Source organism: Carcharodon carcharias, chromosome 9, assembly GCF_017639515.1.
Source record: "Carcharodon carcharias isolate sCarCar2 chromosome 9, sCarCar2.pri, whole genome shotgun sequence".
Lineage (NCBI taxonomy): Eukaryota > Metazoa > Chordata > Chondrichthyes > Lamniformes > Lamnidae > Carcharodon > Carcharodon carcharias.
Genome location: NC_054475.1, coordinates 103,856,135 through 103,879,213, shown reverse-complemented (window position 1 = coordinate 103,879,213; position 23,079 = coordinate 103,856,135). Strand labels below are relative to the sequence as shown.

The 23,079-nt window shown below is 40.1% G+C and overlaps 1 protein-coding gene across 7 annotated transcripts in view; it reads right to left on the bottom strand.

Annotated features, from left to right (window-relative positions):
• Positions 1 to 23,079, bottom strand: part of sytl4 (synaptotagmin-like 4) — a 93,867-nt gene that overhangs the window by 18,698 nt on the left and 52,090 nt on the right. For all 7 annotated transcript variants that reach the window (XM_041195528.1, XM_041195530.1, XM_041195527.1 and 4 more), the window contains 9 exons: positions 22,849 to 22,969; positions 20,338 to 20,466; positions 17,154 to 17,292; positions 15,557 to 15,653; positions 14,294 to 14,397; positions 11,874 to 11,960; positions 9,863 to 10,041; positions 7,222 to 7,324; positions 6,158 to 6,319 (listed from right to left, as the gene is read on the bottom strand). In XM_041195528.1, the coding sequence (XP_041051462.1) occupies positions 6,158 to 6,319; positions 7,222 to 7,324; positions 9,863 to 10,041; positions 11,874 to 11,960; positions 14,294 to 14,397; positions 15,557 to 15,653; positions 17,154 to 17,292; positions 20,338 to 20,466; positions 22,849 to 22,969 (1,121 nt within the window). The remainder of the gene's footprint in view (positions 1 to 6,157; positions 6,320 to 7,221; positions 7,325 to 9,862; positions 10,042 to 11,873; positions 11,961 to 14,293; positions 14,398 to 15,556; positions 15,654 to 17,153; positions 17,293 to 20,337; positions 20,467 to 22,848; positions 22,970 to 23,079) is intronic.

Here is a 23,079-nt window from a genome sequence, read left to right as displayed (position 1 = left end):
TCAGGTCCAACAAGTGATTAAATGCACACATGTGGGGCAGAATTTTCTGCCCATCAGGTGGGTGGGCCCGACCCAATCTCCGGCGGGCGAGGAGCCGATCCCCGCCGCCATTTTAAGTGGGTGGGCCAATTAAGGCCCGCCCAGCATGATGCCTGGCGGGAAGTGCAATGCACTTCCTGTGCGGGTGGGGGGGGGATTCCCCAAAACTGAGGCTATGTGCTGCCACAGGGAGATCGCTTACACTTGTACAAACAGTAAAAATAGAAAAATTTAAAAATCCTTAACATGTCCCCCTCATGTGACAATGTTTGATAAGGAAACAACATTTGAACTGGCTTGACCATGTTCATCGGATGGAATGACAGTCACATACCCAAGGACCTTCTGTGCCATTTAATGCTGCAAATGTAGCATTGGGGGTGCTATCCAAAACACAGGGCAATTTACAAATGGGGTGAAATGCATGAAATCTGACCTGAGGAGACTTTCAAGACAAACAATGCATGTCCTACAGACATTCCTCGAATGCCATTGTGTACGGGGCATTCTGCATTTGCAGAAACATTTGAGGACCTACACAATGCTTAGCAAATCCCCACTGTCACACATTTAGCTAAAGGTTGAGTTCCTCCCAGGTTATATTCCTCCAAGAAGCCAGAAGAAATTGGCAGCCCCTGACTGCACTGGGCACAGGTCCACATAATGCATCTGATAGAGATGCCTGCCACCCAAACTTCAGTGTGAAAACCCTCTCCAGTCGCAAACTTACAATACTTCATGCCCCAATGAATGTAACTTTGCATTGAGCAGACAGTGGCATTTACCATGGCGGGGCGCAGCAGATCACTCATCGTCTTGTGGCACTGCAGACAGTTTCTACCATGGCTATTGACCTGCGCTGCTACGTCTGTCCAGGATACCCCGGTCTTGCAGGATGGCCTCCTGCTGCCATCCCTGGGAAAAAGGACATCCCTCCTTTCCCAGATGACCTGAAGGAGAACCTGCAGTGAAGCGTCACTAAAACGTAGGCTACACTCTATATCGTATCAGACATCTATCCACGGGGGCGGGTGGGGAAAGAGGTGGTCAACTTCCAAAGGTAGTGCTACGTGATGAAGTCGCAGACAATGAATACCTTTCCAGATGCCCCTTAAGTATGGCGCATGGATCTGCGAACCAGTGAGGTAGCAGAAGCGGCACAGACTTCCTGCCCATCTTGCTTCACGTGCATGAACAGGTAATGAACTGAGAGGTGCGTAATTGCATAAGTTCTTCCCTCCTGCCAAGGAGTAGCTTCAATGCTGACTTCCAGTCCCCTCTCCACACTTAGAGCAGAAAGCAGAAAATTCTGCCCCCAAACTTTGTGCAGTGGGAAATATCTGAGGTTAGGCTTAAGGCATATTGTCGGAGCAGAGTACAGGGAGTTTTACTCTCGAGTCTAAATCATATAACTAAAAATAGTGTGATGTTAACACTGGATGCCAAAAGTAGATGATGTTCCTTTTCCTTGCACTTACACCTATTAACTTATTTTCTCTTGATCACCTGATCTATGGTGATCTTGGCGGTATGCTATATGTTCATTGGGTGCTGACTGATCATTGACTCAGCGGCCAGCTAGTTGGTCATTGGGAGGTATCTGTCCTCCCACCAGCCTTTGGTTACTCTTCACTTGTTGGACCAGCTGACAGGGTTGTGCATTATAATATTATGATTAAAACAATCATCTGGAATCAATTCCAGAAAATGATTTAATATTATTTGATTGAGTTTATTTTAACTTGTTGTATTTTCCCTAACTATCATGAAAATATAATAATTTTCGTCATATTGTGATTTATTATAAAGGTAGGTTAATAGTGATTTGGATAGTGTGTGTGGGTGTGTGCGTGGGATTTAATTGAATTGGAGACAGCTGGTCTGGAGGCTTTGAGTTATCAAAAGGGAAGCTAGATTTGAAAAGCTAAATATGTAAACGTGGCTGAAGTTTTAGAATGTGCGGTGTGGGAACATTTGCATTTTTAGATAAACCAGAGTGGTTTGAATTTCAAAGAGATGGTAAGATGTTATACTTAGCCAGAAGAAGCTAAGTCAAACAGTGTGTTTATTTTTCCCAAAGGTTACTGAAAAAATTAATACTATGAAAAGATTTATATTATGAGAAAAGTAAAGTTGAAAAAACAAATGGGAACAATGGAATTTGCATTAAGTGGGAGAAACATGTATAAAGGAGATGAGGTTATGTGCAAGGGAAAAGGCATTCCAAGATCTAACAAGTGTGAAAAGCCTCCAGCCTCTGTGCATCAAGTTGCTGTCTACAGGAACTGAAGTTAAGAAAACTCACTTTGAATATCACTATCCAGGGTATTGTGTGCTTTGCCTGGGTCTGTTTAAATCTATTTGTTTTTACTGTTGCCTGAACGGAGGTGTCACTGGGAGCCAGATTAATTGGGGGATTTAGGAGTTATTATAGTAGTAATTTGTAGACCTATGTATGTGTTTTAAGATCTTTTATTAATAAACATGTAAATTAGTTTTATAAAAAAAAGCATTAAGTCTTGATAGACTTATTACTACTGAATTCAAGGTGCACATTTTGAAACAAAATAGAAAACAGTTGTGACCGCATGATCAAGTTTCCCTCATGGATTTGATCTGCCTGACACACATCATTTACCGCGTTATAATACTAATCAAAAATTCTCTTTCCAACTGCAAGTTTGTTGGAAGTATCAGTCTGAGCGTTCCGCAATTGTTATCTTACCTGTACAGTCTTCAGGTGTCTACTCAAAAACAGTGGAAATGCTTGTCTTTCAAAATAATATAACCATTGTATAAAAGCAAGAAATTCTTGGAATGCTTTTCCTGAATCATGTGTGAAATAACCATCAGTTAATTAGTGCTAACTCAATGTTAATTAATGCTGAATTAGTGAAGAATCAATATTACTTAGCGCTAAATAGGTTTATTCTTTTCAAAAGGTGTCAGATGAATATCTGGCTAGAAATGAGGAAGAAGGTAATAAGGACAATTTTAAATGCAGAGGTTTTCATAGCTTATCAAACACTAAGAGTCAGCTCCACTTTCATACCCTCATAATTGCTCTTATTTAGTTTAAAATATTAGTCTTGGACGCACTTGTTTCTCCCTCAAAATGAATGTAAAATTCAATCATATTATAATCGCTGCTATCTAGGGGTGCCTTCACTATGAGTTTATCAATTAATCCTATCTCGTTGCTCAATATCAAGTCTAATATAGCCTGTCCTCTGGTTGGCGCCAGAATGTGCTGTTCTAAGAAACTATCCCGGAAACATTCTATGAGCTCCCTTTGTCCATCTGATTTTTCCAGTCTGTATGTAGATTAAAACCCCCATGCCTATTGCTGTACCTTTCTGACAAGATCCCATTATCTCTTCTTTTATACTGTCCTACCATGTAGTTACAATTAGGAGGCCTGTACACTACTCCCACAAGTTACTTCTTGCCTTTATCATTTCTCATCTCAACCCAAACCGCTTCTACATCTTGGTTTCCTGAACTTAGGTCATCCCTCTCTAATGTGCTAATACCAGCATTAATTAACAGAGCCACACCTCCACCTATTCCTAACTTCCTGTCCTTCCTAAATGTCACGTACCCTTCAATATTCATTTCCCAATCTATGTCATCCTGTAGCCATATCTCTGCAATGGCTATCAGATTGTACTTATTTATTTCTATTTGTAGTATCAGTTCATCTGTTTTGTTTCAAATGCTACATGCATTTAGATACAGAGCCTTTAGTTTTGTCCTTTTAGTATTTATGTAGCACCTGGCCTTACCTGATATACTGTTTAGCGTTGCACTCTCTGTCCCTTTCTGTCACAGTCTGTTTACCATTTCCATATTAATACCTTTCTCTCTTGCCTTGTCTCTGCTCTTTGGTTTACCACATCTTGCCAAATTTGATCCCTTGCCCCACTGTTCAATTTAAAACCCTTTCTACTTCCCTAGTTATGCGGCTTGCAAGGACACCAGCCCCAGCCCAGTTCAAGTGTAGACCGGCCCAACAGTCCAGATCTCACTTTCCCCAATATTGGTGCCAGTGCCCCATGAACTGGAACCCACTTCTTCAAAACCAATCTTTAAGCCACACATTCATTTCTCTAATCTTATTTGTTCTACGCCAATTTTCACATGGCCCATGCAATAATCCAGAAGTGATTACCTTTGAGGCTCTGCTTCTTAATTTGGTGCCTATCTCCTCAAACTGACTATGCAGAGTCTCTTTCTTCATCCTGCCTATGTCATTGGTACCTACATGGACCATGACCACAGGATCTTCCCTCTCCCACTGCAAGTTCCTCTCCAGCCCTGAGCAATTTTTTTCATTTGTTCATGGGTTGTGGGCGATGCTGGCTAGACCAGCATTTATTGCCCAAGCCTAATTGCCCTTGTTCAGAGGATATTTAAGAGTCAACGCATTACTGTGGGCCTCGAGTCACATATCGGCCAGACCAGGTAAGGATGGGAGAGTTGCTTCCCTAAATGACATTAGTGAACCAGATGGGTTTTTATGACAATCGGCAATGGTTTCACAGTCACATCAGACTTTTAATTCCAGATTTTTATTGAATTCGAGTTTCACCATCTGCCATGGTGGGATTTGAACCTGAATCCCCAGAGCATTAGCCTAGGTTTCTGGAATACTAGTCCAGTAACAATACCCCTATGTCGCAAACCCTGGCACTGGACAGACAACATAGCTGTCTGAACTCTCGCTCCTTGCTACAATAGAGAACAATCACAGAAGGAATAACACAGGGGGAGGCCATCAGCCCATCATGTCTGCACCTGCTCTATTAAAGAGCAACCTAATTAGTCCCAGTGACCTATTCTTTCCCCATATCCTTCCAATGTTGTTGACGTTGAAGTATTTAACCAATTCCCTTTTGAATGTTGATATTGTATCTGCTTCCAACACAGTGCATTCCAAATCCTCATCATTTGTTCTGTAAAAATGCTTTTTCCTCATGCACCCTCTGGTTCTTTTGCCAATCACCTTAAATCTCTGGTTATCAACTCTTCAGCCATTGGAAACAACTACTCTTTATTTACTCTATCTAGACACTTTATGAGTTTAACCATCTCCAATAAATCTCTTGGTCTTTGCTGCTTTAAGAACAACAATTCCATCTCCACTAGTCTATCCACATAACTGTAATTTCTCATCACTTCACTGCACCCTAGGATGAATGTGAAGACTTTGGAGAGAGTCCAGAAGAGATTTGCTGGAACAGTTAAAGGGATTAGATTACAGTTAACTGGACGGACTGGAGAGACTGGAATAAAAACAAAAAATGCTGGAAAAGCTCAGCAGGTCTGGCAACATCTGTGGAGCGAGAAACAGAATTAACACTATGAGCCCGTGTCATTGAAGAAGAGTCATATGGACTTGAAACGTTAACTATGTTTTTCTCTCCACAGATGTTGCCAGACTTGCTGAGTTTTTCCAGCATGTTTTGTTTTTATTTCAGATTTCCAGCATCCGCAGTATTTTTCTTGTATCTGGCAAAAGTGGAGTTAGGTTTCTCTGCTTGAAGAGCAAGAGGAGATTTGATGGAGGCATTTAAATTCATTAAGTGTGTGAATAGAGATGTAAAGGGAAACTGTTTCCATGTCTGAGTTCACATCATTTATCCAGAAAGTTTCCTTGCTCCTTTAATATCTGGAAATATAGAGGGAAGAGTTGGATTCATCTACTATCAGGAATGTTTTGACAGAGTTCTGAATGTGGAGTACAGGACTTGCTTGTGTTATTTAAATTGGCATTCAGCAGAATTTTAAAGAATCCTAAAGTGGATCCGGCCCTGCCCATTGCCAGAATCTTCTGGTCCCGCCAAAAGTCAGCGGACTTTTGGCTGACCCGCCGCATCCCCTGTGTAGGTCCTGCCATGTCAGGGCTGGAAAATCCCAGCCTCTTATTGCAAATAAAATTGAAATGTATCTCTCTCCAACAATTACCAGCACAAAAAGCATTCAGATTCTTTCCCTATACCTGACAGAGGCCACCTAGAACTTTAGATTGAATTGAAAAGAGAGCAAACAATCCAGAAAATAAGTTTGCTGCTTTTGTACTGTTTAAATGAGGTTTATAAACAAGTCTTGCCCTTACCTTACTGTGAAGAGGAAGGCATTCCTCAGACTCATTATTGAAGTTCCAAATATCTAGTGAGAGATCCACCTCTCCCAGAAAAGCATTCCGTCCAAAGCGGTCAGAGTGCCAGACAGAAAGTTGCAACGTCCTCATAATTAACTGTGACTCACTGATGTCGTACTGATTAGGGGGAAAAAAAACACCTGAAACACTCAGCAAGGTCCATAAAATCTAATTTATTTTCTTTGAACATTAATAGAGAAAATTGTGCAAATCATTGAAGCAATAACCTCTCTCCTGTCCAATTAAGCAGTTCCAGGTCAGATATAGCCTTGGCTATATGCAGGGTAAAACTGTTTCCTCACTGTCCCAATAAAGAACCTCAGAATAACACCCCCCCACTGCATCAGAGAGACATTTTAATTTCTTAGATCGGAGACTAGTAATTTTTACAGAATTGTGGACAGTTTGCAGAATCGCTCTTTAACACTTGTTGGCCTACATTCACTGGCAATATTCCAGCAGTCTGGACTGATGTCAATTCAGATCCCAGAGGTGGGAAAGCAGTTTTGGAACCTGGTGGGCCCGGAACAGGTCACCGGCCACCCTATTGGCCAGGAAGTGGAATTAAAGATGGAAAGAATGGTGCCAATAATAAATAAGTGTACAATTAGAGGTTATTTTGAGGATTTAGTTGAGGCCTGCTATGTCTTCAATATGAATGTAAGATGCGAGATTTGTGCATCCAAAACTAAAACACAAAGCATGTTCCCACTGCATTTAATTTTAAATCATTTAGAAATTTTAACAAAATACACCAAAAATTCTTAATCAAATTTCTTGCTCAAGCTCTTAAATCTGATGATTGAGAATTCACTCAGACCACACTGTGCCTTGGATACCCTATATTACGTGGCTTCTTCCTGCATCTGTAGTTGATGTGGAATCCTGTAAAGAGTAGGATTTCCAACAGAACTGGGGGTACTGCAGGCCATTGTATCCCCCTTCTCTTCACAAATCCCACAAACTCCTTTCCTTCAGTGCTAATTGCAAAGACAAGCAAACGGCCTTTTAAGCCTTACCCGTAAGATTTCATTGTAGACAGGGTCAGTTGTATTACGTTTAACTGTAGTCTTTCGTTTACTTTGTCGGGATTTATCTGGTAACAGATAAGACTTCACATAGCTGCAGAAAAAAAATGTTTTTTTTAAACAAAATATTATGTTTTAATTATGCTATTTTTGAAGAATTGGTTGCTGGTAGTGAATTGGAACAGGATAGCATCTGCACTGTCAGCTGTCCTGGGCACCAGCTAACCTTTCTTCCCACTAACTGCAGTGTGTCATTCCAGTCTGGTGCATCTGGCTTATTGAGACTGATGCAGGTTAATGTGACAGGATCCTGTCTTTTTAACCCACAGACTGCTTTCAGCTACCCCTCTCCCCTACAAATACACACACACACATACAGAATCAAACAGTGATAGTAAAATATTAGTATTCTTATTACTGCAACATACCACTTGAGTTTGTAAACAATTTTTCTACATCTAAACATCTCAAAAGTGTTTTACACAATAGAATTCAGTAACTGTTATATGAACATTCTCTATCTGCAATATTTCTTAGATAGCATGCAATGAATGACCTGTCATGATGCTATTGGTTAGGGGAGGAATTTTAGGCAGAGCATGAGGACAATTCCCTGCACTTCAAAATAATGCCACAGGATCTTAACACTCACCTGAAGCACTAGAATGTAGCAATTTGTCTGCATTGCACTGGAGTGGCATCCTAGATTATCAGCTCAAACACCGACACCGATAGGAGAATTAAGCAAGAGTGTCCACAAATTGACTTCATTTATTGAAAACATTCTGATGTTTCAGGCATACCTCTTCATCAGAACTCTAATGAAGGGCTGTGAATGGAACATCAATGCTTCCCTTTCTCTACAGATGCTCCTTGATTTGCTGAGTTTCCAGCATTTTGTTTTTTTTAACATCTTTTAGAGCATTATATTTATTTCAGAAACAGCTGGATGTTGTTACGAGAAGATGGTAGGGTTGGTATTCTGGAAGGCCAAGATCGACCTATCTTGTGATAAAGCCTCAAAAAACGAAATAATCGCTCTTGGGACCCCTGGATGATGGATTGAAGAAATTGGCCAGCATCTCCACTCCTATTACAATCCTCGCTGAAACTGCATGAATTAACTTCAATGTGGGCACAATAGAGCTCAGATACAGTGGTTCGCAAGGCCAAATAGCTAGTCAACATTCACATATAATTTATTAGATGTTAGCAAGACAGCTGGGAGTGATCAGTAATCATAGCACCATACTCTAGCAAGGAGTCAATGGCCTGAGGTAAGAGGTTGGTAGAAAATTGGCAAAAGAGTTCAAACATTTTTCAAAATCAAAATAAAATTGTTGAAAACATGTTTCTGCTCATCATAGCTCACTTTCCTTCCATTCTCTCTCCTTTCACTTTCCTTTCATTCTAACAAAGAACTAATAATTTGAGGGTTGAATGGCTTCATTATGATCTATAACTATTCTTAAGAAGATAACTTGGAGGGAATTGTGTGGCCAATTAATTTAGACAAGTGTTATTTGACCTCTGGGATATGCGTTTGAAATCTAGCCCAAACTGATGGGATTAAACCTAATTTTTCCTGCTGGCTGTAAGGATCCTATGTGAAAATGATCCAACAGCACAAAACTGTTGGCAATACAAGTCGAGCACCTTTTACCCAAAACCGTCGGGGCTGATTACATTTCAGACAGTTTCAGTTTTGGATACTGCATATAAACTTACATTTTGACAGCCTCAGCCTAGACTAGCTATTGTCTAAAGTAAATAAAATAGCTAGAAAAGTAAGATGTATCACTGAATAATAAATAGTGTATCTGTAATAAGTTTTCTTTTGACATGTTCACCACAAAAATTGCAAGGTAAACAGTGTAGACAAACAACTAGAAGTCAATGAGGTTCAAAAAAAGTGCAGTTTTTGGATGTGTCCAGTTTTTGGATTTACAGATGAAGGATATTCGCCCTGTAATAGACAATTACACTTAGAGAGGCCAGAGGTTAACTGATAAGGGAACTGAAGAGCATGTTGGATTGGTGCAGTTGGAGGGTTCGTGAGATTGTACTGAGGCATTAATGTTGGGGCAGAGTAGAAGGAGCATTTTATTATACAATCATACCCAGCCAATATAACTCATCTGCAAAGAGGAAGAATTCAAAATTGTTCCAGTAACTGTATGGGTGTTACATATCCAAAATGAAATTTTAGTTATAGTTTATCTGTAGAGGCAGAAACCTTACTAACCCATTGTGCAGTCTTTGTACACCATCAACGGTATCCGAATAGCTCAGCAGACTGCCAGAATGTATCTCAGAATTGCGGTCATGACATTGTAATATAAAGTCAGGAAAATGGTTGGGGGGAACATATTTGATATTCTGACTATAATTCCAGCATACAATGTGTGTGTTAACTTTCAAGTAAACATCATGAAATGTTCAACTCATTGAACGTGGTATCCACTTATCTCTAGCCTACAGGGAAATTATTTAACTCAAAGCTTTAATGACAAACCTTTCAACTGAACAATGGCCTGCATTTTGCTGTCAAATTCACAAGAGGTGTATTTGCTTCAATACACGGAGAGTATTTTTTAGAAACAGTTGGTATTCCATAAACAGACACACTTACGGGTTTGACCGCTTCTTGTTCTCATCTCCATGAGCCAGGTTACGACACTCCTTCACATGTATATTAAGTGCCTGTTTCTTTTGGTCATAATTCAGAAGGAAAATGATTTCCCCAGTAACTGTGACATTGCCATAGTCACCTGCCTCACTGTAGATGCTAATCATGCTGCCTGTTGTACTCTGAAATAAAAGTGCCGCAATGTTAATCCGAAAGTAAACTAATAACAAAGCAAACTACAGATCCCCATTTGTTAAATCTATCTCATATAATTTATATTGAGATATCTTCAATATCATTTATGTAATCTTAATATATTTAAAAGAGTCAATACCACTTCCTGATAGGTTTCAAACCATTTTTCTTCAGGTAAGGAATTGGAGGAAGGCTTTATGGTCTTCGAGGTAAGGAATGCCAGGGTTGGGAAATAAGCAACCGCTTTTGATATTCAGTATCGCCATAAAATACTCCTCGATCAGATATCATGAGTTAATGTAGAACCTCCTCTGTACAGTCCTATCATTACACTCAGGTCAGATAAGGTAGCACAAATTTAATAGAAAAAGATCTCTCAACACTATCCGATTTGCTTGGGTATGGGTACAGTGAAATATTAGGGAAGTAACATTTATGATCAGAAAAAGTTGGTTAGCCATGGAACTGTGTTTATAAGAAATACATCAAAATAGGTTAAATTTTATCCCAAAATGGGTGTTGGTACTCTTTGGGTTAACTTGGCCTGGATGGAAGGATATTTACATCAGACAGCTAATGAGAACAGGTTCATTTTAGAATTGTATCTTGATGATTTCTTTAAACAATAACATTTTTCTTCTCCTCTAATGGTCAGTTTATCCAGTGAATAGCTGAGCCAAATGGAATATGGATGTCCCAGGGTTCAAACCTCACCTATGCTGAGTCAGCTGATGAGAGTAAGAACACTGCAATTGGATTGACTGGCCCTAGGCTACCGATTGCAAAATTGGCAGCATTTCTGTTCCTGACAGCCACCCAGTGACCCCTGCTGGAGATGCATATATATATATATAAATGTTTTGGGAGGACTGGATCAAATTTGTCAGAATCAAAGATTCTATTATAAAGGCCACAGAATTGAGTTACTGGAGTCTGACTGACACTCTTTGGGATCTTACCCCAGCAAGGAGTCAGTGCTCTCAGGAGAGGAGGGAACAAAGGAAATATTAATTTCTCCCTAGAGTGAACCACTCAATAAAATGCTAAAAAAAAACTTGGAGTGATCTTGAGAGGAACATTTATTTCTTTTGGCAAAAATATTACAACAGCGACTTTCATGGATAGGTTCAGTTGCTTTTCCCACACCACTAAGTCCCCAGTCTCAGGAGAAATGAACACTGTTCATAGGAGAAATGAAAAAAAAATCAAACCAAGATCTGCTGGATTAGGGTATTAATGGAGGCTGAGTAGTACATAGGCTGTTTGGCCTCTCAGTTATAACATGTGCTCATGCTTGAGAAGGAAAGAACACAAAATAAGAAATTTCACTAGAATGTATCAGCACACTATGATATATGGGAGAGAGATCCAGCATCATTACAATCAGCCTACATCAGTAAACAAAAACAAAAACAGAATTACCTGGAAAAACTCAGCAGGTCTGGCAGCATCGGCGGAGAACTTCCAAGTTCTGTCGAAGGGTCATGAGGACTCGAAACGTCAATTCTTTTCTTCTCCGCCGATGCTGCCAGACCTGCTGAGTTTTTCCAGGTAATTCTGTTTTTGTTTTTGTTTTGGATTTCCAGCATCCGCAGTTTTTTTTGTTTTTATCTCTATATCAGTAAATACTGCCCAATAATAGAATATCTTGGTGAAGTATCGATGTTCACGGTGGTGTTACGAACTAGATTTTCTCCCCATTCTGACTATGAATGACCAATAAATTTAATCTCAAATTGGTTTCTATGCATGCATCTCATGCATGAGGAATTATAATATACGAAAATTCACAATTACAATATTTTGCTAAGCCACTTACAACAGAATTGCCACTCTGGAGGCTTTGACGAGCGTTTGTCAACCGGTGAATTTTCACCAATTTATCAATGTCCTCTTCCTCCTCCTCCTGTCAAAAGATAGAAATTACCACTTTCTTTCTTTTAATATTAATACAAACTTTGCTCTTAGCTTTTATATTTCTTGCATATTATTTTTATATTTATTTTTGCAGCTCTTATTACTTCTTTTGCATCCCTCTGCTGCTTTTTATACCTCTTCCTGTTTGTCGGTTTTCCACTTTTTCTAGCATTTGTGTAAGATTTGTCTTTTCGTTTGATTTTGACTCATCTCTAGATTCTGTTAACTTTGGTTGCTTAACTGTACAAGTGGAACTTCTGCATTTTAGAGGAATGAACTGGTTTTGTACTTTATCAAATACTTCTTTGAATCCCTTTCACTGTTCACCTGTTGATTTACCAATTCAGCCCTATTACAATGCTTAGTTTATTTCTCAACCTTTGAATTGCTTAAATTTAAAGCATTCAAGAGCTGTTCTCATGCAGTAGGATATTTCCCATGTATTCACTTTAATTGGCAGAAAATCGCAGGCTGGAAAGAACAGAAGAATAAAAGCCGGCTCAGATTTCAGCCACTTTAGTATATTTGCTAAGAGACCATATTTGTGCAAGAGTGAACAGTTAGGGCTTGATTTTCAATCAGGGGTCAGGAACTTGACGCCCGGGTCATTTCTTAAGGGAACTCTTTAGCTCTGAGGAAGAGTCATATAGACTCGAAAAGTTAACTCTGTTTCTCTCTCCACAGATGCTGCCAGACCTACTGAGTTCTACCAGCATTTTCTGTTTCTATTTCAGATTTCCAGCATCCGCAGTATTTTGCTTTTATTATTTCTGAAGGGTCCTGATCCCATGCCGTGTTTGTGTTGCTCATGCTATCTTCAAGTGCTGACGCGCTAATTGGACTAGCAGCGAGCTCAGTGCTCAATTAGTGGTGCCAAGAGATGCCAGAAGGCGGTAGCTGCCTGCAGAGCACAATTCTCAAAGGCCGAGGGCAGCCATGATGGGGCTTGTCATTGTATTGCAGAATATAGGAAGCAGAATGTCAGAGGACCAGCAGCCTCATGGCATAGAGAAGTGGCCAAATGGCTAATGAGATAATATATCTTATTTAACGTAAGTACCCCTTTTGCCAAAAACTTTTCTTCACAATAAACATTAATTGATAGCTCCCCACATTGCATCACACTGATGTGGGCTCACCAGACTCTTCGGGTTTGCCAATCAGTGATTTGAAAAGCACCTGGCCCTCCCCAGGCTGTCAACAAGTTCCTCAAGGAGCTTTGCAGGAAGTAAATGGGAGGTGAGTGGGTTCCTGGCTCTCTCCTCTCATCCCCTGCCTTGAAAATAGCAGCGCATTCAGGAGCACTATTTTCAAAGCATCATGCACCCGATCTGACCCCCACGGTAAACTGAAAAATCAAGCCACGAGTGTCGGGAAGCCACTTAAACTTTGGAATCATCACAGCCTAGCCTAATCTGCCACTCACTCTGACAGCCACACACATTTCCAACAGAGATTAAGCGACAAACATCATGAACAGGGACCCTCTACTAATTTTCTCCCCTCCAGCTTGTGGAGTCTGTGTAGATGTTATCACAGCATATTAGCCTTTCAAAACCTCTAGGATCATTACATTATCTATTTCCTTCGCATGCACTGTGTTTAGGCACAGCATACAGCTGCTTATGGCACTTCTAACAGCAATAATACCAAGTACAGGCATGTTACTGCGGACTGTGTGCAAGATAAACATTCTACCAAACCATTTCTTGGATCTATTAGCGATTAGGGCTCTGGAAGTCTCTTGCTCAGCACCCAAGAGAGAGTTTAACAACAAAACAACTTACATTTATAGAACATCCACACGCAACAAAAAGTCTGCAAGTACTTACAAAGGAGAGTGGTGGATGGGAAATAGGGAAGGAGAAATTTATGGTATGGGTAAAAAAGTTAGGCTTTGAAGGCAGGGAAGCAGCTGACAAGGCAAGGTGATTTGGGAAAAGGCAGCAGAGATGTAACGGTTGACTGAGAAGCAGAGGGAATAGAAAGCAGTAAACTGGATTCAGAAGGATGGAGCACATACCTGGAGAAACTACCCCAGGTAAGCTATAGCATTGTAATGGAGCAATTTGAGAATGTGGATTTTGAATCAGTTTATGGGGCACATGGGCATTGCAAAGCATGAAAATGATGTGGAAGGCAATGGCTTTATGTAGGAGGACTTGGGCTCTGCAAAGTTCTGGATAAACTTTAGTTTTGAAGGGCAGCCAAAACCGATGAAGAGAGCGAGTTGTAAGTAGGCAATGTTCTGAAAGTGGAAGGTGGTGATCACTGAACTAGATGCAGGGTATAAAGTTCTCACATAAAAATACACGTACAGACCTGCTCCACATTGAGACCTGGAACTGACTGACTACGGTCTCCCATGGAATCACTTAAGTTTGCAGAATCCGATACGTGAAGATCCATCACAGATTTACTATAATCTAATAGAGGATTTGAATATAAAATAATTATTTCAAAAGCACAGATTGGGGTAAAGCTGCACCTAGTGATGCCTTATGGAATTTCAACGGGGTTGACAAGGAATTTTGATTCAGACACCAACCAGACAGCCTTTGTGTTAAACCAAAACTAGGTGAAAAATAGCCCACATACCAGAAACACCACATACACTGTACACTATGTGATTGTGGGCAAATAATAATCTCATACTTCACAATGCAGACAGAGATAAACAAGCAATCGGAGAACCACAATGGCTTCTGCCAAAAGCATTCTGTAGTCAGTTAAGAAAGTGCTGATGCACAAAACAAGGTGGAGCCCCAATTGAAGACCTGGATGAAATTAGCAAATCATCACTGCATTGTGAATGGCAGCTGAAGACAGCATATTGGTTTGGATTTTCATCTCTGGTATAGCACACAAATGAAGTCTACTCCTTTTGGAGTTGAGCCTTTAAATTTTATATTTTTGAGAGTGAGACTTGTCTTTTTAAGATTCTGCCCCAATCCCCAGTGATCACCCCCTGCCCCCTGCCCCCCACCCTACAAGTTTTCACATCCTGACATAACTAATATGACTGATGTTAAATTGTGGTTCCAGTGTCCATGATTGCTATCCAATACCTTATCAATGGTCTGTTCATAATGAGTGACTTTCAGCAGCCAGTTCAATTGTGGTGGAGATTCACAGCCAAGCTTGATCCCTTCCTAATCTGCCGGCTAAAGGCTTTTTCCAATGTGGGCCACTGGACATCAATCAGGAACAGGAACCTTGGTTGGTTTTTCTCCATATTAGACAAGGGATACAGAGGCCAAATCTAGTACTCCTACTAAGAATGCTAATTCAGCGTAGGTGAGAGATTGAGCATAATACTTTAAAGTTATTTTTGTTTCCTTCCTTAGTCTCCCTGTGCCATACATTATCTGTGTGACGAAGTGATCTGCTGCTACACATTTTGCTAGATTTTCTCTGAAACTGGTATTAGTAAGTGCACAAATGTGGCATGGGTTGAATCTTCCTCCTTCTAAGGAAGCTTCTGGACTTCCCTTTGGTTTGGCGAGGTGTAGAACATTTTCAAAACACTTTAAATAAACTTTTGACTGAATTTAACTCAAGAGACACTGATGTGCCAAAGCTCACCTGTGGGCTTCAGAATGCTTTTTGCACTCTTTTTAAACACATTCTCAGAAACGTTTTCATCCATTGAAATTCTGCTGTGTTTTTTTGTGCGGGTTTCCTGAAAGAAGAAAATTAAAACATTCCATAAACTTTAGAAGTTTATCCAAGTAGCTTGGGTTTTATAGTTAATATAATTTTTATATCTAATACAGTACTACCATATGAAATTATATCACTTAATGATTGGTTTGTTGAGAAAGTATGCGCTATAAAGTCCACGAATCACATCCAGCCCATTACTTCCAAAGCCCACATACAATCTACCTTCTGATGGACTCTATCCATATACTTTATCTTCTAAAGGAGCTATGTGGGATTCAACACTTGTGCTTTCCAGAGAGAAAAAGCAAGCACTCTTATTTGGAGGCAGGGCTATTTTTTCCTCATATTTCATGATAAGGCATGTTCGTTCATTTGATTATGGCCTTTAACAAAAAGTCAGTAACACTGCTATATATCCATCCTTGTAATTTTCAATTTGTTCCCAATCACATTTATTTAGGTGTTCTTTGAAGGAGTTAATAGACTCAACTCATTTTCCTAAGAGTCTATTCCCCATTTCCACTATTCTGTGTGGGAAAAAATTCTTCTCTCTTGAGGTTTGTTCATTTTGAAGCTATCTATTGTAGTTTTGTGTATTGTGGTTTGGTTATATCTGAGCCTCTCAGCATCTTAAGCCCTTAGATCATTAATGAATAATTTGAATAGGACAGGACCAGGGCAGATCCTTGCAAACCTCAACTGGTCATTAATTCCCTGGTTAGGTTATGTAATTGACTCTTAATGTCTTCTTAAGTGGCTACTCAACTGCATAGAAAAAACTAGGGGCAGAATCTTGCCCTTGTCGGGCAGGCTCGGCGGGGGCAGTTGGGAAGGCGCCTGCCGCCCGCGATCGAGGCCAGAAGGCGATTTCACACTGGTGGGCCAATTAATGCCCGCCCAGCATGAAATGCGAGCAGCAGCACTCAGTGCTGCTCGTGCAGGCAGGGGGAGGGGGGACAAGCGCGACCTTCATGTATGCGCGCAAGTGCGTGCTTCATAATCTTCCTGAGGCACAGAGCTACCTCAGGGAGATTACTTTTATTGAAAATGTTTCAAGAAATAAATAATGTAATAAAACATGTCCCCTCATGTGACTTAAATTTTAAATTTTATTTTTATTTGCTTTAGGAAACCTCATCCCACCTGGGGATGAGGTCTCCTAAAAAGTACAAAGGCCGCTTGGCCTTTTTGCCTGCCCGCCAATGTAAAATTTGATGGGCAGCGAAAAGTTCAATTTCATAACCTTGCTAATGGCCTTAACAGACCTTTTAATTGTTGGCGGGTGTGTTGCCGACTCCGGCTCACACCCACCGAACAAAATATCGTGTGACTGTGCATTGACGTCAGGACACTTGCCCGATGTCAACGCATGTCATTTTACGCTCAAGCAGGTCGGGTGCACGCTTGCCCGCCAAGCTAAAGCTTTTGCCCTAGGGATGGCCAATTGATGTAGCCTTACCAGCTACACCCACATACTAGGAATAAGTAAAACACAACAAGGAGTATATTTCCATACGTTGCCCAAGTCAGATTGTATGTTGGTTTTGCTGATGGTGGGTGACTTCGATATGGCTGGGAGAGTCATGCTGCCTGTGTTCATGGGTTTGGAAATGGGATGTTCATCCATAGTACTGCTCTCTGTTAAGGAACTCCGCCTGAAAAATATAGACACAGGAAGGTCACAAAGTTTGCTGAAGCTTCACCAATGTATTTCCCAGCTCTTGTTTGTCTACGGAACTTGGTGGATGAACTGCAGAAAACCTGGGAGAACTCTGCAAATGGCATTCTGGGGCTACCATGGATTTTTCACCAAAGTTATGGCAGATGAGGTGGGGGGAACCCCCATAACTTACAAAGAAGTGAAAGAGAAACTTCTTTGACAGAATACTCAAGACCCATGATGGTCTCAGCCTGTGGTAGTTATGGGAAAGATACTTCTCACCAGAGTTTTTTTTAAATCGCTAGAAATACTGACTAGAGTTCTGATGGAGGTCTGCACTTTATTTCTAAGTTTTAGTGCTTAAACCTACTTCCGCACAATTTGGCGTCATTTTCTAAAGTGTGGCTTGATTTAGTGAAAGGAATTCTGACAGATGGTAAGGTCGCCACATGACCTCACTCTTAATAAAAAAGAAACCTCCCATTGTCCCAATCCTGACCCATAGAACATCTATATCAGTTAATTACAACGTTTATCAAATGGGTGAACTACAACAAACAGCACAGGCTGTGTCTCATTAACAGATGTTTGCCCAATAAAGGCCCACCTCGCTGGATAAATATTGTACATAGCATGTACCTTGTTTCTGTTCACACCAACATCACTGATAGCGTACAGTTTACTTTTCTATTGCAGAGGGTGTCCCTAAGAATTACTAATTATCACTAAACAAAATTTATTGTTTGCATTCATTAGTAACAAAGGAATGCAAATGTCAGAGAGTTTAACTACGTTGATGGCTAAGTTCATAAATATGGTGGGTTACTGAGTCAGGAAGGCCTCAGGTTTAATTCCTGGTATTGAGCTAACTGATCTCAGCTTGGCTGTTGGATCAGTACAATAGGCCTGTGACCTTGTAGCTGTGGCCCATGGAAGAGAAGTTTCTGCTAGGTTTTCTGCTACTGATTGCAATCCTATGGTTCCTGTCAGGAAGTGCATGTGTTTGGATACCAGGCAGGCACAGGATCAGGCTTGACTGTAATGCTTCCCTTGCTCGAATTGCCTGCTGACATCCACCCTCCAAGCTGTCAAGTAAGCAGCAGTCCAGAGGGATGATAGAAATGGATTCCATGATGATAATTTCCAGTCAGTGTTAATTTAACACTAACATTAACCCATCATTTTAAACAGAGTAGCCTTGTGCGTTTCTCAAAGTCTCTTATTCTCCATTTGGCAGTGACGCCTACATTAGAAACTATAGGTTGTTACAGGGCATCTGGAGGTGGCACTATGTATTTCCTCCATTGCTTAAAAGTAACATGGTCACAATTAATCTTCCTTTCCATGTTTATACTCAAGAGCAAACAGGAATACCTTCACTTTATATTAAACCATAAATAAGATGCTGAATTTACAATTTTAATAATATGAATGCTGACAATTGTCCTTTCTCTATACTAAATATGCTGATAAAATTAGTTTAGGTATCAATAAATAATATTCTGGCTGATTATTTAAAGCAAATTTTAAAAATTCAGTGCATATATTATGAATAATTTCATATTCATTGTTTATAATACAATAGAATTGATTTGGTTTCTTAGACCTTCAATGACAAATGACACCATTTATAAGTTTTTAAGAGTGCTCAATAAAATATATGTTGGCCTGAATTTTGCAGTTGTAACGTTGGTAAAACTGCCAGTGTCCCCTGTCATTAATCTTTTATATGGATAGTGCATACACGGTTAAATGTGGATATCCATAAGTTGCTGTCAGTGATTCATCACTCCCCCATAGGGTGTGCTGTTGAAATCCTTTCAGATAGAAATTACTGCATTGAGAATGAGCATCCACTTTTTATGCTAATAACACTGCTGTAAAAACATGAAAATGTTATGCCTTGTTGAATGAGTTGTAACTAGGTTTCTACAGTATACCAAGCCATAATTACTGTGCAACCTCCCTGGCCCTGAAAAACTTACTTTATATTTGTGGAATGTTAATTTTTTTTATATAAAATAAATAATTATTAAAATAGTAAAACATATTTTTTCAATTTGTTTGATATTTCAATTTTTTACTTCAATTCAGTGTCCCAATCTTTATTTTACACTCTAAAATAATTAAAAGGTGAAGGAAAATCAGTTCTTGCTTCCTGATTTGCTGTCTAAGAGAATTCATCAATGTGATTAGCTGATTAGTCTGCTTGATGGCATCACTGTTGCTGGCATTGGAGAGCTCCTACACTTGGCACCAGAATTAACTAAACATAGTAAAAAGTAGAATCCACTCTATTGTGATCATGAGATCTTTGCAGGAAACTTTCTTCAAGGTCAGCAATGAATGCCATCACTTTGCTGTTGACTGCGATATCCAGGCCATTGTGATAGGCATAGGCCAAACAGGCCTTGCAGGGGGATGAATGCACAGTAACAAGACAGATCCATTCTTATATTAGGAACATAACCAGAATATATTGGATGTAACACCAATGCGCATCTCAATGGATTGGAACAATATGGGACATTGCCTGCAATCCTCCATGTGCTGAATAACCATTATTCCTCCATGCAGTTACGGAGGGAGTTAAATGGAGGCCAGACACTTCCCCAGAGCAAGGATTCATCACATGGAATTGCTGCCACATATCATTTTGAATCAGGTTTTCACAACAGCACCTTCAGAGGCTTAGCAATAAGTTAGCAGCTCATCCCGTCATCTAAATGGGCTGCATGGTTTGTCAAGACTCAAGCAAGGTCAAGGAGAAAAAAGAAAAAGGACTAACACAGGCTCATGATGATCAATTATTTCAACAACAACTTATATCCATATAGCACCTTTAATGTACTAAAACATCCCAAGACATTTCAGAGTAGTGTTAGCAAACAAAATTTGACACTTAGCCACATAGGGCAGATGACCAAATGTTTAGTCAAAGGAGTAGGTTTTAAGGAAATATATGGTTTGATTCACATTAATGTCCAGATTTCCATTTGATCACAAGAATTTCAGACTGTGTCCTCCACAGATATCTCACCTGGAATTGTTAGGTGTATTGTGTTTGGAGGGAGATTGCGAGTTGCTCTTATGGCTACTGATGCTCATATGTCCAGTGGACTCTGTGTCGCTTGGCTGCTCGGAACCCTCTTGGGATTCAGACAGGATGCTATAAAACCAAAAATCACAGGCTCATGGTTTAGTTATTTTACTGCCGTCTCAAAAAACACATGGTTCTACATTACTCATTTTATTCCTGCAATATGGTGCAAAATTATAAGAATGTTTCACAGATTTAAATATGTTGTCTGTTGATTTGCTCTTAGTTCCCAATAATCAAATTAATTCCATCTATGCAGTTTTACTTTTTAAAAATTCTTTCACAGGATGTGGGTGTCGCTGGCCAGGCCAGCATTTATTGCCCATCTCTAATTGCCCTTGAGAAGGTGATAGCAAGCTGCCTTCTTGAACTGCTGCAGTTCATATGACGTAGGTACACCCACTGTACTATGAGGAAGAAGGTTCCAGGATTTTGACCCAGTGAAGGAATGGTGATATAGTTCCAAGTCAGGATGTTGTGTGGCCTGGAGGTGAATTTGCAGGTGGTGGTGTTCCCATGCATCAGCTGCCCATGTCCTTTGAGGTGGTAGAGATCACGGATTTGGAAGTTGCTGTCAAAGGAGCCTTGGTGAGTTGCTGCAGTGCACCTTGTAGGTGGTACACACTGCTGCCACTGTGCATCGGTGGTGGAGGGAGTAAGTGTTTAAGGTGGTGGATAGGGTGCCAAACAAGTGCCTGCTTTGTACTGGATGGTATCGAGCTTCTTGAGTGCTGTTGAAGCTGCATTCATCCAGGCAAGTGCAGAGTATTCCATCACATTCCTGACATGTGCCTTGTAGATGATGGGAAGGCTTTGGGGAGTCAGGAGGTGAGTTACTCTTTGCAGAACTTCCAGCCTCTGACCTATTCTTGTAACCACAGTATCTATATAATTGGTCCAGTTCAGTTTCTGGTTAATGGTAACCCATAGGATGCTGATAGTGGGGTATTCAGCGATGGTAATACCATTGAATGTCAAATGGAGATGATTAAATCCTCTCTTATTGGAGATGATCATTGCCTGGCACTTGTGTGGCATGAATGTTACTTGCCACTTATCATCTCAAGCCTTAATATTGTCCAGGTCTTGCAGCATATGGACAGGGACTGCTTCAGTATCCGAGGAGTCCAAAGCCTTCCTTTTGCTTGTAAACAACCATTATGATCATAGCCAAAGATCAACATTACTGCATTGCATACTGCACACCCTATATGTTCTTGCCTTATAGGGGGTCAAGGTTAGAAAGAGTTCAGTGGTACAGGAACCCATCCAACACATAGCCAATGACAGTGAGTTGTTAAATTGAGGATTTTGTACACAGATCATGGGTCAGATTTTCCTGCTCCTGCACATAGAGGATAATTGGGCCAGAAGGATTGCACAGATATAAAAGAAGCCTGCCTGATGGTTACACTAAATTTGGGCTTAGTCCTCTCCATCTGCTTTTCCTTTATGCGATGCAGCAAGTAATCCACTACACTCAGGTGCAGGACCTTGAAAATCTGTCCCCACATATCTTCAATGGTTCATGTTCTCTTGAGGTGTGATGGCTTAATTGCAACTTGATCTCCTCCATGCCCTTCAAGAAGAAAATTAAGATGTTGCTTCATTCAATTATTTAATGGCTGTAAGGCAAAACCTTCATGGGGGTTGTCCTGAAGTTACAAAGCGAGACAAATGGACTCTGGAATTTCAGTCCCAATAAGCATTAAATAGCCATCATGTCTTTTAGATCTAACCAACAACTACCACTTCTTCCCATTGATATTTCCATTCTTAGATATACTTGGTTTCACTATCCCTTCTGACTCCCAAATTTCCACATTGACCAGAAATACTCTCAAACAACTTTGGTTCCTTCTTTGAGACAAATGATCCCTTTCACTTTGACAACTTATCAGTCTCGATTCAGCTGAAGTTGGTCCAAGACTTCAATCAGCTCCCATTCCCAGCACTTCCTTTCATTCCAGAATCAAAAATATAGCTTATTCGTTTCTGTCCTTCAACTTCTCCTTCTCAGCTGCAACTTTTCTGGCATTTCTTTATTTTTCCTTCACCGATCCAAACATATTCTCCTACATGCTCACCCTCTTTCCACCTGCATTCCAATGAAGGTTCATTATTTAATTGATTCTTTTCTAAAATTTCAAGCTGTAGATTTCCAACTTTCATCCTTTTTTCCTTTCTCTTACAATCTTCACTTTAAAAAAAGAACTCATCCTAATCATTAGTTTCCAGTGTATTTGCTGCATTCCTCTGTCTAATCTTGTTGGTGTCCTATATTTCAGCCTTTGTCCTTCACTTTGGTCTCTCGACAATAAAATTAAACAAAATAATTACTAAAATTACTTAAAATAACTAAAATTTACAATATAAATGTCAATATAAAGAAAACCAAAATTAATGATACAAAAATAAATCTCAACTGTTGTGGTATATGAACACACTCACCTAGAAACCCTGCCTTCATCTTGAGATGTCTTCTGCCTTGCCTTTGCAATAGCACTTGCTTTTGCTTCGTTGGCCAATGCCTTCTGCAGTAACGCCTGTCCTGCTGTCTCTCGCTTATTTACTGCACAGCAAGGGAAAAGTTTGGAACTATTTACTAGTTTTTAAAGGATGCCCCAGAGCTCTCAGTTCATCACTAACTCCTGTCTGAATTACAGAATGGAAAAGTCAATC